General features: G+C 39.2%; 2 protein-coding genes across 3 annotated transcripts in view; both read right to left on the bottom strand.

The window, feature by feature from the left end:
- Positions 1-5,763, bottom strand: part of LOC117473722 (vesicle-fusing ATPase-like) — a 30,595-nt gene extending 24,832 nt beyond the window's left edge. The window contains exons 1-4 of the mRNA XM_034119490.1: positions 5,639-5,763; positions 1,700-1,785; positions 1,508-1,604; positions 73-112 (exon numbers count right to left, since the gene is read on the bottom strand). Coding sequence (XP_033975381.1) covers positions 73-112; positions 1,508-1,604; positions 1,700-1,785; positions 5,639-5,650 — 235 coding nt within the window. The 5' untranslated portion in view covers positions 5,651-5,763. The remainder of the gene's footprint in view (positions 1-72; positions 113-1,507; positions 1,605-1,699; positions 1,786-5,638) is intronic.
- Positions 5,764-6,772: 1,009 nt separating this feature from the next.
- On the bottom strand, positions 6,773-17,137 carry psmd11b (proteasome 26S subunit, non-ATPase 11b). 2 transcript variants are annotated; one of them, XM_034119726.1, is made up of 13 exons: positions 17,002-17,137; positions 15,491-15,592; positions 15,174-15,370; positions 13,588-13,645; positions 12,488-12,682; positions 11,129-11,273; positions 10,956-11,016; positions 10,552-10,614; positions 8,448-8,573; positions 8,215-8,250; positions 8,060-8,111; positions 7,817-7,959; positions 6,773-7,723 (listed from the first exon to the last, which is right to left on the bottom strand). In XM_034119726.1, exons 1-12 carry the CDS (start codon positions 17,090-17,092, stop codon positions 7,817-7,819), a joined length of 1,269 nt encoding a protein of 422 aa, XP_033975617.1. In that variant the 5' UTR covers positions 17,093-17,137; the 3' UTR covers positions 6,773-7,723. The 2 variants fall into 2 exon arrangements, with proteins under 2 accessions (XP_033975617.1, XP_033975616.1); XM_034119725.1 differs by having other exon boundaries at positions 6,773-7,728.
- Positions 17,138-17,967: the final 830 nt, after the last annotated feature.

Below are 17,967 nucleotides of genomic sequence, written 5' to 3' on the forward strand. Positions count from 1 at the left end.
TTTTGTGTGATTTGTTTGGGATTGGAATAATCAAAAAAAGTAGCAGTTTTATGCTATAAACATGAAGCCTACCTTTAACCTCTTGTCCAATCGATAGGCCGGCCCATTTTCTCTGTTTAGAAGAAAAGCAAGTGATTCATTTAGAAGCATGTCTCGTCTTTTTCTTTTTGTATTAAGACACAATATTGCCAAAGAAAAAAGGCAATTTTTTACCATTTTGCCATAAACAAGGAAACTAGATTTTCCAGAAGATTTAAAGGGGACCTATCATGCAAAATGCACTTTTGTACGTCTTTTAAACATGAATATGTGTCCCCGGTGTTCCAGGGAACTCACCAAGTGTCAGAAAACACAACCCTCTCTATTTTCCTCCATACCCAAATCTCTAAAAAAGGGGCTGCAACGGATCTGATAAAAACTGATCCAGATTTGAACACTGTCCTGACGTCAGGACGGTGGCGCTACGGCTATTGGGCCAACTCCACCAATCAGGAGGAGACCGCCACGGCCATTGCCGTTCGAAAGCGCTGGAGACGCTGTAGTACATATGCCAGGCCAGTAGATGGTGCTGTTCTCACTGAATCAGCCCTTGCAAATACAGAGCTAAAAAATTTCAAATTGAGCAAAATGAGGCATGGCTAAAATGCATGATCTGTTTGGTATTTTGAACAAAAAAGTAAAAGTAAAAGTATAAATATGCCTTATATAGGTATGGTCCTACACTATATTATTCAAATATAGCATGATAGGTCCACTTTAAGCTATACTTTATACTTGACGTGTTTTAGAAACATCAGTGTAACGTTCCTCTGCAACTTGGTCTTATTTCACAACACATCTTTATTCGCCTGTTGACATTTCACACAAGCTGGGTTTCTGACATGGGGACCAATGATGGCAGTCATGTCAAATTATAAGCCAATCAACCAATATATAGTGTTTATTGAATTATTGAGGTAAAATAAGACCGTGTTGAGGAGGTTACAGTAGTACCTGTGTGCCGTTGTGGCTGCCTTAAAGACGGCGGAAGAGCAGGCAGAGAAAGGCGAGGCAAAAAAGGAAGAAGCAGTAACACACAGATTGAGACAAACAGAGAAGTCCGAGCAGAGAGCGCACAGCAAAACACACAAGAGAGTATATGAGGTCACATATTGATATCAAGTTTAAAACAAAAAAGATAATATAATGTTTGCAAAACTGATATTTGAATACATTTTGCAGCTTTCAACTCCATGCAAGTGTTGAACAGTGCTTTGTTAAGGAAATCCCCAGTTAAAATGCTAAATGAGACTAATATTTATTTTATTCTACAAGTAACATCAAGCAACTGAGATAAATGGTTAGCTACAGTATGTCAAATTAATCATTGTTATTATTTCCCCCCACAAAATCAATATATTTTAGATTCATTCTGCAGAATACAGTTCAGCAGCAATGCACAGCCACCCTCAGGCAACACAGTAACCATGTGGCAGGCAACATGTTGCCATTAAATAGTGAGGCGTACCTGTGGCAGGCTGAAGGCGATGGTCCCGGCGTTAACACTGGGATGCTTCCTCAAGGTGAACACGTACATGTGGGCTACATTGCGCACAGTCACATGTCTGTATTGAGATAAAAATAGAACAAAGGATTCAACGTGATATACAGTAGAGATAGCAACCCAGATGTTACTGTTTTTCCAGATGTTCCTACTCACTGTTCAAACTGTGGCTCCTTGTCATTGATGACGGCACAGTTGGTCAGTGATAGCTCGTCTGTAGGGCACCGAGCCGCTTGCATGAACTGGAAAGAGAGCAGAGAAATGTTAACAGTGACTCGACTGGGGAGGTAGTCTCTGTTGACAGTATTTCAATGATTTAAGGTTTTGAAAGCTGTAAGATATTTTCTTTCAACTAAGTAGCAATCATATGATTAATACGTTTTGGTTAGAAGAAGTTGTTTTTTTATTTGCTAGCATCTGTGATGCTATACGTGAAAGCTAGTTTAAAGTGCTGCAGTATTGAGTGGTCAAACCTGGAAATGAGCCAGCATTTTTTGCACTTCCTGTTCTCTTGTTTTGAAGTCAGTTATTTATTTTAATAGGTATTAGGTAAGATCAGTGTGCGAAATACCCGTCAATAATCGGGGGGGGTCCCCATCTCCCGTTTATTGCGCAATATACCGGTCGAAGATTTCTCAATATGCAGTAGGCCTCCTATACAATATTCCATGGATGCAAGCCAAGACAATCAGTAGTCTATAGCAGCGTTTCTCAACCGGGGGACCGTCTGGTGTCTTCAGGGGTGCCGTCAAATAATTCTATATTCTGACGTTCATATGAATGAATGAATACGCGACCGTTAAAGAGCCGTCTGTTTTCGATTCTATGCGAGGAAATGCTTTTGAAGCCAAAATAGAAGATATTTGTGAATACATGTTTTGAATTGTGAATACTGGGCATAGTAAGCTTAAAAACATGTTAGTGACCATTGCAAGTGGCAAATAAATATTATAATTTGAGACCCCCCTCAAATGTAGCTGTTGAGGCTTTCATGGGGGCTCAGGTGTTAACAGGGGGGTCGAGCTCCCCCGGACGTATTTCGCACACTGGGTAAGATCTTTAAAATAAGGTCTGTGGTTCATACAAGCTTAAGACATGACACGTTTTGTTCTATCACATCAATACATCAGGAAATACATCCACTCCTGAATTTAAACTATTTATTCAATTGAAAAAAGGCTGTTGGCAAGTGGCTAAATGAGACTACAGAGGTTGTCAGGGCCCTTAAAACTCAAAAGCGCAAAGATGATAAACTAGTGGTGTTTATGTTGAAGTTGTGCGAGCGTACTGTAGTTCATTTATAGCGTTAGCTTTTGACTTCTGTCGATTGCATTAACGCTATGTCCATTTGTAAAGAACATCTTACTGGACAAAACCAAATAATATAAAGCGTGTACTTTAGTTGCAAAATCATTAAAAGGCCCCACGTCTTTTTCCCGCTCATGAATGCAACAGAGCTTTTTTCCACAATAATCCAAGGGAATAATCCTATTGACTTTTTGTTGATAGACCCAGGGTGATGCTAACTTCCTGGTTGGCCTACAGAAATACACCGTCCCTACAGCACTCTATTTTGGACTGTTACGGAAAACAATTCACCGTGTTTACAGTTGGTATGCATGGATCTTTTGTAGCTCAACACGCTTGTGACTTTGCATCCAATCCCCTCTAGCTCAGAGATCATGCTTGCAAAACCTCCATTACACGCATGTTGCTATGGTGATCTCTTTACACTGCTAAAGCCTCCTGAGAGCTTAAGCACACTGGAAACTTCCAGAGAGGTCTGATGCTCCTTAAATTCTTACTCTGTTCTTTTTTTAAATGTCAAGTGCCTGTGTGTGGAGTGTACGCTCAGCTTCCTCTGTGTATTGCTGATGTATTCTACTGGCTTTCATTGGTAATGTCCAAGTGGTTTACAGCCATTGTATTTGCTTGAATAGAGTGAATAAATGTTTCCTTTTGTCTTTCCTATATATTTCAATGAACTGCAGGGATGGTCAATAATGTGGAACAATTGGGTCTGAGAAATGCAATCCTGCTCAAGTAGGGAAACCATTATGTTCTGCAGACAGTGGACATACTGAATTTAAATTGACTTGTTTTCTCAACTTTATCAAGCATGAAAGTGACCCAAATCAAGCTTATGGCGATTCATGTTTTTCAGTTTATGATCATTTCAGCAATATCCAATTTTGTGCCCTCTTTTTTCTCAGTTTCATTATGCTATAAAGCAGAAAATTGCATGTGGGTTTTTGGATCTTGCTTCCAACAGAGACAAATAAGGGGATATATTATGCAATTTTGTAGTTCATACTTACATATTTGGTTTCTACTAGGACATTATTAAATGCTTTTAATGTAAAACAAATCTAAATGATTTGACTGATATGGTCTGTCTGAATATACATGTTTCCCCCTCTGTCTAACACACTTAGTGGTGCATTTCTACAAAGGAAGTATTTAAGCTTTGGGAGATTCTAAGATGGGAGGCAGTTTATTCTAATGAACCTTCATGTGACAAAGGCAGGGGGAAATCTGAATGGCTTGCATTTTTTCTCAAACCAGTTTCAACCCCATCTAAAAAAATAATAATCCTGCAGCACTCATTTTAATTGTCAATAAATTGTTTCTGTTACTTCTATTAAACACAGGTGTCAAGAATGTATTGGCTCTAGCTTCTCTTACATTAATACTACCTGTTTTTATTAGCCTTCTGTGATATCAAACTGATTGTTTGGGGGGATTTTAGACTGTTGGCTGAACTAAATATGATTTAAATTGTTGAACATTCTGGTGATTATTTGCTAGATCATCTGTTAATGGTTTGGTCTCCAAAATAGTGCAACCTCTCCATCCTATTTCCTTACAGTCCAAGGTGAAGTCTTTTAATATCTTGTTGTGTCAGTCCTAAACACTTAAATATATACTTTATTATGTTATGCAAGCGAGAAAATTTAGAAATATCCATGCCGGTAATAGACTGCAACAACTGCAACCATTTCACTTTCAACTAGGTGTACACAGACGTGGGAGATTTACTTGAGTAAAAGTAGAAGTACCAGAGTGTAGGAATAAGTAAAATTCCTGCATTCAAATGTTATTCAAGTAAAAGTAAAACAGTATTGGCATATAAATATACTTAAAGTACCAAAAGTAATACTTCTCATTATGCAGATTGGCCCATTTCAGAATCATATGACATGTTTTTATTATAATTATTGAAGTATTAATATGATTATCACAGCTGGTAAAGGAGTAACTAACTTTAAATACTTCATTTAATGCTGGGTAGCTTGTGAATTTAATTTAGATGTAACTAAAGTGTTATTTAAGTACTGATCATATTTTGTATCGTTAACAGCAAAGTAACTAAAGGTACTACGTTAATGTTGTGGAGTAAAAGTACACTATTTATCTCTGAATTGTAGTGGAGTAGAGGTACAAAAGTAGCATAAAATGGAAATACTCAAGTAATGTACAAGTAGCTCAAGTACATTACTTGAGTAAATGTACTTAGTTACTTTACACCACTGGGTCTGCAGCTAATAAACTGAAACGTATGCGTAGACTGCGGCATAGAGTCATTTTAAAAACACTGCGACTTTCTGTACACTGCAGCTACTTTAAAAATGGCCACTGCTATAGGTAGTAAGTTGACTATTCAAAACAAATTCGATTAATCTTACTGCACTTCTGGTTCCTTTTATTAAATACAGCAACACTTCCTTCATGCAATCATTGGTTTAGCCTTTCATACGGAGCTGTATCATTTGTTTCCATCAAAGTACATATTGACCATACATTTTGCGAGACTAGCAGCTTTGTGGCTGATACTTATATGAAGTTATAGGCTATCTAGAACAACATCAGTGATAGCACTACATGCTAGCAGTGGTCATAAGATACTCCATTCCACTTCCGGGCTACGAAGTTTTGAATGACATCTGACTCTGCCACACAGGCTAAGTGCTGTGCTGGCTCACTTTACGTGTACAAACAAAGCTTCTCGTTCCTCAAGTCCACGTTAGGTTAAGTATTCACTTGTTTCTGTTCGTGTTGTGTTGAAATTGTCATATTTGCTTCAAAGAAACTCACCCGGTCGGTCATCTTTGTGCTTTTTTTTTAAAACTCCGGTTCAAGTGCAATTCAGCAGAAACGTTCCGCTGACAGAACAACTGCACAACTGAGAAAGTGACGTTCGGAGAGGCGGGACCTGTTGACGCAGATGATGTCATCACGCACAGGAAACGTAGGGAAGTCAGATGAGTAGATGCGCACTTCACCTCTTTCCTCAGCTGACTCTGCAGTAGGAAAACACTTCTCTCTACATACAACACATCACAATAGAGCGATATGTGACCTTTTCAAAGGGATGTTGTCTTTATTTCATATCACCTTGTTAATTATGTATAGCGGAAAGAGGTGTAGGTGCTTCCTCATGAATATCTAAAAGAGAATAGGATTAAGGAGGTGTCCCATCAACATTATTCATACTAATTACCTTGAAAAGCACTACATGCATCAAGGAAATCAAAACGTTTTGCCAAATTGTCATTGTTTATATATCTTCTTGAGATACATTTTGCAAATGTATTAAAGAGTGAAACCTGTACAAAAAATAAGTATTTTTCTTAAGGCTTGTGCGTTAATATGAATGTCTTCAGAGGTAAATAAACATATCCTGCATTTTGTGGCAATAGTTTCAACAGTGTTGAAATAAAAACATCTATCAGTTTTGATAAATAGATTTTTATTTTATTGGTGATGTTCACAGATGCTCCTTTAACTCTTGTGACTAACTTGGTTTTAAAGTGTTATAAAAAGAAAAGGTCTGAAGCCAAGTTTGACAAAATGGGTTGGAGAAATCATCCTGTTGGTGTAAAAAAAACAAAATAAAACAATCCAGAAACTCAGTTTAATTGATTTAATGCCCTTCATGTAAAGTTACTTTTTCAAAATACTGACAAATAGCAGCAGCAGAAAGTATCTTGTATTTTCTTACTATGAATTATTGATGAATTGTTTATGTCCTTCCCTGTGAATTGTCCTCTGGTTAAACTAACCTAATCCCGGCCCCTATTGAGCACATTTCAGACTCTCTCCAACATGCAAACCCCCAGTCTTCTCACCTTCATACTGTAAAATAAATACCATCGCTGAGTGGCCGGTGATAGTTAAGAGTCAAATCAGCATCAGCATATTATTTTTGCAAAAGACCAGACAAAAATCTTAAAATACAAAATATTTATTTTGAAAATGTCTTTATAAGAGTTAAACATAAAAAAAAAAAAATCAAATCCAAATCAAACCCATACAAATTGTTTGGTTACTAGCATTCCACACTAGTGCTAGGAACTAATAATGGAGAATTTCTCACTCAGGGGGAACTCAGAGGCGATGAATACATCTCCACCTCTTCAGATTTCATATTGCACCCAAACACTGAGGCAAAACAGAAGCGCCCAAAAAGTGGCACTGGTGGTGAAATGGCATCCTGTCTGATCTTAAGACTAACATAACCAGGGTGGGCGGGCATGTGGCAACTATCCAAATTCTTTTTTTCTTAAAACAAAAAACACAAAAACGGAAAACAAATAAAGTGAGTTTAATACACATCTGAAATACAGTGGTGACTTAACTGTTGGCATTGATATGGAAAGGGAAAAGTAATAAATGAGGGGGAGCTCTTCGACCAAAATTCAGTATTCCAAGGAGTATCCCAACCTTTTAAAAACTGAGCAGTGTGCTTCTGAAAGTAATGGAGAAGAAGAAAGACTGGTTTTCAGTTGGTAGCAGAGTCTGAGCCGCAGAGGTCAGCGATGCACCTTGGAGGCAGCTTAAGGCTAGTTAACCCGACCTTAAAGCAGATATAAACGTATATGTATTCTTAAACCTTTTTTATCTTTTTATTGTGGTTGTACAATATTCCCTGATGGCCTGATTTGGCCGCTGAGTGTTATACAGAATCCTGAAGAGATATCAAAATTAAAGAGGAAGAAAACAAACAAGAGAAGTGATGAAATTGTCCATTGAGGGGAGAGGAAGGGGGAGTTTGATGGGGGGAATCCTGTTTGATGCAGTTTGTGGGACCCTTTTGTCGCTCTCCCTTGTCCCCCTTCTTAAAATGTTACACACGCTGGTCAAACACACACTGTCCCTCCATCGCACTGCCGTGGCTATCTGCTCTGAGGATGAAAGACAAGTGTATTGTTAAGACTAAAGAACGAGCTCGAAAACAATGATTTTTTTTCAAAATGAGATTTATTTCTTTACCTATGTCAACTTCTTGGCTTTGTTGTAAAGTGAATCCACAACTTTGCTCATGTTCTGAATTGTTTCCAATGCCGCTCCGTATGTTTTGTCCACAGGGGGCTCGTCGAAAATGATCAAGACCCCTTCTCCTTGGTCCAGGATTCCTGCACAAAGATATGTCACAAAAACATTAGACACTACACTGAATATACTATTGCTCCATTCTTTAGGTGTACATGTTTTATACCCGGCAATTTCTATTACCGTGAAACTTTGTATCCAGAATCATCTGCGATAATTTCCTCTCAACATCCCCCTATAAAAAAAGAGAGAAAGGAATAATGAAACCCTCATTTCAAAGAGCTGTAAATGATGATTGTAACTCTCAGGAAACATTTCTTAACTGCACATATACATACCTTAGACAGTTTGATAAGACCGGATATGTGTTCTATCTGAAAACAGAAGGAGAGAACATCAAATCATTAATTTCATTAAACAATGATGAGGAATAAGTACAGTGGTAGATTCCCACAGTCAGCCTATAATATGGAAAGAATGCAACTGTATGATATACAGGAAAAAGTTCAAATGTAGGAATTGGTAACAAATGCAGCAACGGCTCAAGTGTATAAGCCTAGCAGGGACTTACCTGTACTCTGGAGAAGGGTTCAATGACTCGGATGAGGTTCTGCTCCAGCAGGTTGTCGTACAGCGTGGCCAGGTGAGTGGTGATGATGGGGTCGTCCCTCAGCTCGGCTCTGTACTCTGTGAGGGCCTGCAACATGCACACCATTCAGTTTAACAACAACTTCAATTGGCCATTATATTATCAGCAGGTATTATCATCCAAACTAACAGTGAGGGACAAAATGCAAAAGGACCAGGATCTTAAAAGGAAACGAGAGCAGAAGGCTAAATGAAGATGTTCATGCCCCATCTGCATCAACATCCGTTAAAGGTCCCATGTCATGGCCATTTCTACTGATCATAATTCCATTGTTGAGGTCTACTAGAATAGATTTACATTGTTCAATGTTCCAAAATCACATTGGTCAGCTCGCCCACTCTGTTCTGATGAGTCCACCACCGTTACAGCGGAACATCAGTGATTATGTTTTACAATGGCGTTTGTTAGCAACCAGAAAATGACACCAGTAATGACAAACAGATGAGAATGCTGCGTGGGGTCTGGGTGCCGTGTTGGCGGGACGTTGCGGGGCTCGCTGCTCCGCCCTTTGAGGCTCGAGGAGCGGACAGTGTGAGCTGGATTACTGGTGTCGTTTCCTGGTTGCTGCGTGGGGTCTGCGAGACAGCGAGGAGCTCAGCCTGAGCACACACACACACACACAGCCTGAGCTCCGTGTGTGTGTGTGTGTACGTACGTACGTACGTACGTACGTACGTACACACACACACAGCCTGAGCTCCGTGTGTGTGTGTGTGTGTGTACGTACGTACGTACGTACGTACGTACGTACGTACGTACGTACGTACGTACGTACACACACACACAGCCTGAGCTCCGTGTGTGTGTGTGTGTGTACGTACGTACGTACGTACGTACGTAGGGATGGGAATTTGAAAGCAAATGTATAATCGAATATTCGACCCCCAAAAAAACGGTTAACCGATTAACCGAAATGTACATATCCTATAAAATAATAAAAAATGTTTACAAAAAATAAAAAATAAAAACATGTTTAAATAAGTATAGAAACCAAGTCCAATTTGTCAAATGTATTGAACTGGTGATCACAGTTTGAACAGTTGACAGCTATAGGCCTACAGCTTTCATGCTTAAAACATAACTTGTTTTTTAAATGAAAGAGGGATCATACACGAACAACATAACGGGTTAGGGTAACGTAACCCTATCACAACAGAGATCAATAACCTATAACAGGGCCTATGCACAGAATGCAGCTATTCAATACTCATTCTTGTTTAAGAATATGAGCATGTCTACTCAGGGGAGAGGCGGGTGCGGAGGCGATTCACAAATCAGGCCAGCTGTAGAGAAGACCCTCTCAGCTGGAATTTGGGCATAAGATGAGGTTTGAGTCGGTGTGATCTGCGTGTAGGGAGGGGCAGCAGCCATATCATTAGCTCGAACTAGCTAGATCTGATGGATTTGGACATAAACGCGAGTGAAGTATAACCGGACGCGAGAGAGAGAGATCAGCACCTGCAGCTCTGCCCGCTGTGAGGGACCGGTGAGCGGAGCAAAACACACCTTTAGACCTAACACATTTAGCTATGGCACTGTCGTATACATTGAATTATTCCATTTGATAATATGTAATCACCCCTCCCCCAAAAAAAAATGACAATAAAGATATTCATAACTCCTATTCTCCTATTCGAATACCTGAATAATTTCGAATATTCAAATATTCGATTAATCGTTCCCATCCCTAGTGTACCGCAGCTGAGAAAAGATAAGGCTGAGTGAGTGTGTGTGTGTGTGTGCGGAGCTCCGCGGATTGGTCCATTTGGACTTCGTTACGTCAAAAGGACCAGGAAGAAACAAATGGAAAAAGAGAAATCTCCAACGAGGCGTTCTGGGGCAGCATAGACAGGTCTTTTCTGTGTTAGAGATTTACTCGCTACAGGGTGTACTTTGAGGGTTTGTGACTCTGCAGACCGTTTACATGCAGAAAAAGCTACATAACACACAAGGGGACGGGTAATAACCGGAAAAGCATGACATGGGACCGTTAACACAGATGTGGTAGGACTGAAAGAGTTCTTACCTTTTCAAAGTCTGCTAATGATCTGTTCTTGCAGGCCTGGGCCACACACTTCAATGCATCCGTCTAAAAAGAGGAAAGACAAAAGATACATGTTATTCTACAGAAAGTTATTCAATTATTACGTTTACATCCACAAAACTAGATATCTGGGAACTAAACAAGTTTATTTTAGGGAGACCAAGACAGAACCAGATGTAACTTCAAAAAGGCTCCATTGCAAGACACAAAAAACATAGAATTGTTTGAATGAAAGAGGCAACAGAAAAAAAACGGCTTATATTTCCTTTTTTTCCCAAAAGTATGCATCATCACATTTATTCTTAATCCTACTTTTAATGTAAGGTTGAACAAAGTGACATTGCTGCTTAGCCCAATCTGCTATGAGTAGAAAAGTGAGCACTTGCCTGTCGGCCGGTATATCGCAGGCCCAGTTTACCACTGATCAGAGCTGGAACCTCCTCTGGGCTGAAACAGATAAATAAACATAATGAGATAAAAGTCAGTAATGTAATAACTCAAAGTGACTAAGAGGGTGTGCAAGTAATGGAAATTCATTCACGTTTTAAGATTTACTTACGCTTGGAGGACAATTTTGCACAGAAGCATGTATTTGAGTGATATGACGGCTCTGGGGCTGTTGATGGAGTCGTAGCCCTCGAAGGCCTCAAAGAAGTAAGAGTAAGCAGTCTTCCAGTCCTTCTCCTCAGCTGCGTGGATGATCCCTGCAACACAGAGGACACAGCATGACAGTGAGTTACCGTCTGTCAAACAACTCTGACATCGTGAAATGTGAAATACCAACAAATCTGGAGAAACTCGCTGGGGGTAGCTGGTATGTACGATTACACAAATATTAAAACCACTGTGTGCTGGCTTTCACTGGGTTTTGACCAGACAAGATTGCAATAAATAATGTTGGAAATTCCAAAACAATTAGCTGCAAGCTGCCTCTCCTTCCTGTTCACTGTGTGTTATATAGTCATAAATAAGTGATATTATCCCAGCTTGTCTGCGTTCACTGTTAAACACAAGTATCACAACTCTGTGACTTTGAGATGGTTATCAGCATAAAAGAACACTCAATCACTCTAGAACAAAGATATATTTTTTTCCAGCAGCTGTAAAGAACAAAGGGTTGCTTCATAGAAGGTTTTGTATCATACTAATTATATATTAACCCATTTGAAGTATTTTGGAAATAACATTGTTTAAAATTTGAACGCGTGCCGGGGTTAAATGGGCGTCTACCAAAATTGCTCCTGTAGGAATGTCTACCATAATTAAGTGTACGCTAGTACCATGGAGACCACTCCTAATTTGTATTCAATCTCAATCTGTACATGCATGGCAGCCACTCCTTTCCAGTGTCTGTTGAATTACAGAGATAAATGTTGTCAGTAGTTTATAGAATAAACTAAAAACACATAACTATAAATAGTAAAAACCAGAGAAACTGATAATGCTGCAGTGGTCTCTTAATTGTTTTCCAGAGCTGTATAATGTAATGTTATATTACAGACTTGTCTGGCGCCCCCTAGTGGGATTATCAGAAAAGAGAAAATGTAGACAATAGGGTTTGTCTCATCTTGCTACAAACCTTATGGCCCCATAATAATGAAAACATGCTAAATAAGAACAAAATAGTTGAATACACCTGTGCAAAAACATCCCACAATTTCTCTATTAAAATGTTACCAACATTTAACAATTTATTTGAAGACCACTCCTGCATACAAGGCACTAATCTTGTTTTGTAATGCTTAATGATCGGTTAACAAGGGTTGCCTATTGTGGAATTGATTTGTGTAATTTAGCATTCATAAATATCACAAGAAAATAACATTCTTATTTGGTATACGTTTCCCCATACAGACACACTGAAACGGGAAGACCTTAGCCCAGGTAATCTTATTAAGTGAGCCTATTGAACACTGACCTGACTGCATGTCCAGAGCGGCCTGGAGCTTGGGGGGGCAGTAGATGCCGTTGGCGGTGGTCCTGGCTGAGGTGAGGGCAGCACGGGCCTTGGGCAGGTTACTGAGAGCGTGGTACGTCTTACTCTCCAGCAGCTGCACCTCCACCAGCAGAGCTTTGTCATCCATCTTCTTCAGCTCCAGGAGCAACTGGGTGCCTGTGGGTAGTACAATAAACCAAAGTTAATGTGATGCACATTAACTGTTGCAACAACTCAGTAAACAGCTGGGGGGTCAGTCTACAGTCTGATATGTGCTTTTCTTTCTCCTCTCATTGTAAGTTAAAACATGTCAATATTAGGGATGCCAGAAACTGACCATGATCAAAATCGAAAATCGGACAGCCCTGGCGAATATTAATCGATTATTCGACCCCCCCCCCCCCCCCCCGGGAGAAAAAAAGTATTTTCGCAGAGCTTGCATTTGACTTCATTTGCACTTGTCAGTTCGAAGTAGTTTCAACTCTTCTGTGGACGTGCCGCTCTGTTCATCTTTAGTTGTGTTCTCACTGTTCTGTCGCCAATAAATCAATCGCACGTGTGACGGAGGGGGGTGGTTGGGGGGGGGGGTCGGTGTGTAGCAGGCTGCAGCAGCAGTCTGCACTCTGCGCTGCCTCCAAGTTTACAGTAAAACAAACTGGTGGTGTGATCAATGGTCATTTACAATTATTAATACTATTACTATTATTAGCATTAGTCTATATTTTGGTTGAAACCAAACCAGGAAAAAAAAAAAAACATAAATATTAATAAAAAAATATATAAATAAAATCGAATTTTAAAAATAATCTTCGATTATGGAGACTGTAACGAATATTTGAATAATCGAATAAATCGCTGGCATCCCTAGTCAATATACCACATATGTTCCAAGAAGGACCACAACTTTTTAACACTTAATACAATAACATTGCAACTAGAGAGGATATCTTTTTAGTTTTTGTTCCTCTGGGTGATTTTTCACTTTTTGGCAATGCATGCCTTTCCATCCAGTGTCTGGAGCAGAGAACATATGCTTCCTTTAAAGCAAAAGGTAAACAGGGTTTGTCTCCATAAACACTCACCAAGTGCCAAGGCCTCCGGGTATCTTTTGGTGTCAAAATAGAGTGCGATCAGTCGAGCCTGAAAGAACAAGGTGTGCCATTAGACGAGCAGGCAGCAGCAGTGCCAGTATATTGCCTTATATTAAAGGCACAACATGCAGCATGGACCAGAAGGACAAAACACACTTCTCGGATATATGTTACACCAAAAATTACTTTGACCTACTCGGCATTTAGAAGTCTGAACTTGGTTTGTGATCATCTTTTTTTATTTTAGATAATTCCGTAAAAATCTAAAACATATAATTGCAATTATTAATCTTTACAGAATATTTTTAAAGGCCTAGGAAGAGTAGCCTAATGGGCCTCAAATTCCACACATCTTGCTTGTTTTCCCATTCAACCCTACAACTCTACTCCCACACATTCACCGTGTCTTGATATAAACCGAGATTGTAACAAGCATATTAATGACATGTAATGCCAGGAACAAAACTAAATAACATAAATCCCATACATATATAGATTAAGCTGAGAGCTCATTTTCATTTGAAGCCCCCGGGCAGGTAGAAACCAACATGAACCTGATGTTTGGTCGTTGATCATGCTCTACACACAAAATGATATTACTGGCATGTTGGCCCACATGATGGAATAGGCACGTTTTAGATACTGGCCTTTTAAAAATGTTAAGCCGTTTGGGAACGTGCTAAATTACTGGCGGCAGCTAGATCTATGAAAAATTGTGAAGCGGCATCACATTACTGTCTGCTGAGGCTACTGTTGAAGGACAGTGTTTAACTATTTTAAGCTGAATCTTATCCAATACATCACAAGAGGACTCCTGAATGGTATTCAACTTTTTTTTTTCTTTTATTACTCCCATCACATAACTTATGTTTGTCCTCGTGGCTTGTCTTAAGAGCGTCCCTCGTCTCAGGTTTCACTTACTCATACATGCCACTTTCATTACATAGTTTTCTTCTTCACTTTGTAGGCCACATTGTAGTAATAAAAGATGTTGTTGAGCCAAAAGCTCCAGATATTCCTGGCTGTGAGTGTGCTGGCAGTCATTTTGCTATGAAGCAAGGTGATGTCATCGTATATGGCAGTGTGTAGTAGCTGTGTTGGCATCTTTTGTTTTTTACTTTCGTAATGCAAAGTTTACAACTCGTCACAAGCTTTATTACATTTAGCAAGTTTCTCCACCATAATATGTTTGAAATCAAAGCGTCTCCCACTCCCTGAGTCAGGAAATGTTAAATGTGATTCCTCTCACAGCTGCTATTCATGTTTGGGGCTATCGCTTTTGTTTATACTATCATTAATCATTAAAGGTGTTGTGTGTTGGCGCTAATCACGGTAAGGTGAGAGGACGGATATATCAGCTGGGGTTGTTTCCCATTTTCTGCCTCATCAGCAATCAAGGTCTCAAAGATAAGGCAAATAATAAACACTTAAGAGCCTAATTGGTGCACTATAAGTTGTTGCAAAACCATTGATTATAATATTTTCGTGATATCCAATTATATGGGTAAAGGAAAAACATCCCTATTGTCATATATTCCATTAGAAAGCACCCACAAGGTTTTTCTAGACCTCTTTACCTCCAGAGCCTGTCGTAGGAAGGTTCTCTTCTCTGTCTTGGCCCATTCAATGCACTCAAGACACAGCTCCACCTCCTGTCCTGTCGCTGCCTCCATGTCGAGAAAGAGATCCAGCAGAGAGCGGACCAGCCGGGCCGCCTTCGCCTTGCTGATGGAAATCAGGAAAGGCCTCACAAATTTCAGCAGACCACCTAGTTCTGTAGACGTAAAGAGAGAGAAATATTTCAGAGATTGCATACATAACGTAGAATAAGTTCCATTAGGTTTCTGGGTTAAGTAGAGACAGACACAGAATGGAAATCAAAGTTGATCCTTACCGGCAGCCTGTCCCGTCTTGGCCAGCAGACTCCCCAGCTCCAGGATGCTCTGCTCTTTAACTCTGACAGCTTCCTCATCGTTCTCCTGGATATCTCTCCTCACTGATAAAGAAAGACAACAAGTTGACAACAGAAACCAATTTACTTATTCTATCCTAACTTAATGCAATGGGTAAATAAACAGTGTGGGTGCCACAGTGATACACTAATTTAATCAGTGAGAGTCTCTGACTTTTAATGCCTTTTAAACATGATCTTACTCACTTCTGTTTTGATACCGTTTTTAATCCTATAAGATCTGTTTTATTTGCATTACCTCAATATAACTTAATGTTGGGTCTACTTACTATTATGACAATTATGGATGATGAAAACAACAACTCATTGTAAGCACATTTTACATTAGTCACCCTAACCCAAATTCCTTTTTCTTTAAATAGCTTTCCATGTCTGAACATCAGTCCAGAACCCACATATTTTACAATTACAAATCTTCATTTTAGATGGCTGCTTTGTCAGGAAATAAAAAAGGAATCAAACTTTAATACACATTTCTGTATGAATCCCTCCCAGTATGACTTACATTTTGGACAAATCCAAATAATCGGTGTATGATCTCCAACTTTCATGTTGACAAATCCTTAACGTTACATCTGTATATTGTTTTACTGTTTTATATCCTGAGTATTCCATGGCTTGAATACAATTGCACCAATAAAAAGGTGGAATGAGCAAATGTCTGGCTTTATGCTAGAAAGAACAACTTATATATAATTGTAAGTACTCAAATTGCTTATAAATGATTAACTAAACTACTGAGAACAAAATCAATGCTTTGTCACGACATAATTATTTGAGCGGATGAATAGATGTAGCCGGATAGTTTGACAGCTAATGGACAGAAGTGACAAGGCAATTTGAGGACAGTGATGCCTATAGGAAATGTAAGACCTGTGTACAGTAACTTAAATTATTGTGCAATTTCCATAAGATCGTGTATGCGCCACAAATAACAAACAAACCATGGCCATTTAGCAACCATTACATTAAAAAATGGTAGTTGTTATTGTACTGAATCAGAAAGCTTCTTTTCACTGTGTTGACGAAATGGTTTAAAGGCTTTTGACAACAAGCTAAAGACGTTAGCCTGAACAGCAATCATGCTAACATGACAGTCTTAAGTTGAGCTAATGATAGTTATATTATAAACTGTGGTCAATGACGCAGCAACACAATACCCAATTACACAGTCAAAAAACGTAACATTTGTGAAAACTACTAACACATTTCACGCCCAGGCCTAGAGTTAGCATAGGTGCTAACGAGCTAACTAGCTAAAATCCACTAGCATTTGCCGTTACCCAGCGTTCAACAGTGAGTCAGCAAGGCACACCGCCGGCTCTTGCTATTCAACGCCACTAGCTAGAATGCTAACCGCGCCGCCTGAACACTGACCGAGACATTATTTCGGTATCAAAAGTGTCCATCTCAAACCTCGGACGAACACTTACCTATTGAGTGGAGAATGTCGATAGAGGCGTTGCGGTCCGTGCTAATGAGAGACTGGGCTCTCTGAAACTCAACCACTGCTGCAGCCGCCATCTTCCTTATTCAAATGCTGCCTGAATGAAAATTACGTGAGGCGACTACGTTACCTTACGTGTGTGTGACGACATCGTGCATGTTGGGATTTAAAGGCAAATGGGAAATGTAGTCACAATGAAAAACTGTAATTTGAGTAAGTGTTTCCACAAAGCGTGTAGCCTATATATAACGGTATATATGTAATTTGTTGTCGATTATCCTTTTTAGGAGTCATATTTCCTGAGTTAGTTGGACAATATAAGCCCGGTGGAATTATTTCATGTAATGTTACTCATCGCAGAGGATGTAGGCTATAGCCTAAAACATGGACATAGCCTACACATCGACACATGTAATTCCTTAGGTAAGCTATGTGCTTTTAAAAACCTTAAAAAAGAACAAACCAATAATTGGCATATAGATAGACTGTATTAGCGTATACATTTCTGAACAAAAAAGGCCAACAAGGTGAATATCATAAAATATACTGGTATCATAATAAATCATTTGGGTTAAAAAACAGGGACCTATCATTTTTAAAAGATACGTGCCCAAATGCTTACCAAAAGCCAAAATTCAATAGTTTTCTTGATAATGTGACACCATTTCACGTTTTCTGTTTTCATTTAAGAATTAAGTCATCTAAAGCGAGATGCAATACTCCTCTGAAGCCATATATATTATGATCAAACTTCAGCATCCTTACGTCCGAATCCACAACGGTGATTCCCCAAGCAGGAACAATTTAACAACAATTTTAATATATATATATTTATCTGGGGTCTATAAGAGGATATAATTAAAAATGGAATAAAGAAACACAATCTGCCAATTAAATTATGCATTGGTCTGACGGGCTATCTCATATTGGAGTAGCACAGATACAGGCACGC

This window comes from Trematomus bernacchii, unplaced genomic scaffold (genome assembly GCF_902827165.1).
Source record: "Trematomus bernacchii unplaced genomic scaffold, fTreBer1.1, whole genome shotgun sequence".
Taxonomy (NCBI): Eukaryota; Metazoa; Chordata; class Actinopteri; order Perciformes; family Nototheniidae; genus Trematomus; species Trematomus bernacchii.

What these genes read in the sequence shown, in the direction of transcription:
- psmd11b (XM_034119726.1), bottom strand. Translation starts at nt 17,092, where the DNA reads ATGGCGGCTGCAGCAGTGGTTGAGTTTCAGAGAGCCCAGTCTCTCATT. An exon ending in CAAGACGGGACAGGCTGCCG is followed by an intron (nt 15,371 to 15,490) that starts GTAAGGATCAAC and finishes TTACGTCTACAG; the next exon opens with AACTAGGTGGTCTGCTGAAA. An exon ending in AACCCTTCTCCAGAGTACAG is followed by an intron (nt 8,251 to 8,447) that starts GTAAGTCCCTGC and finishes TTCTGTTTTCAG; the next exon opens with ATAGAACACATATCCGGTCT.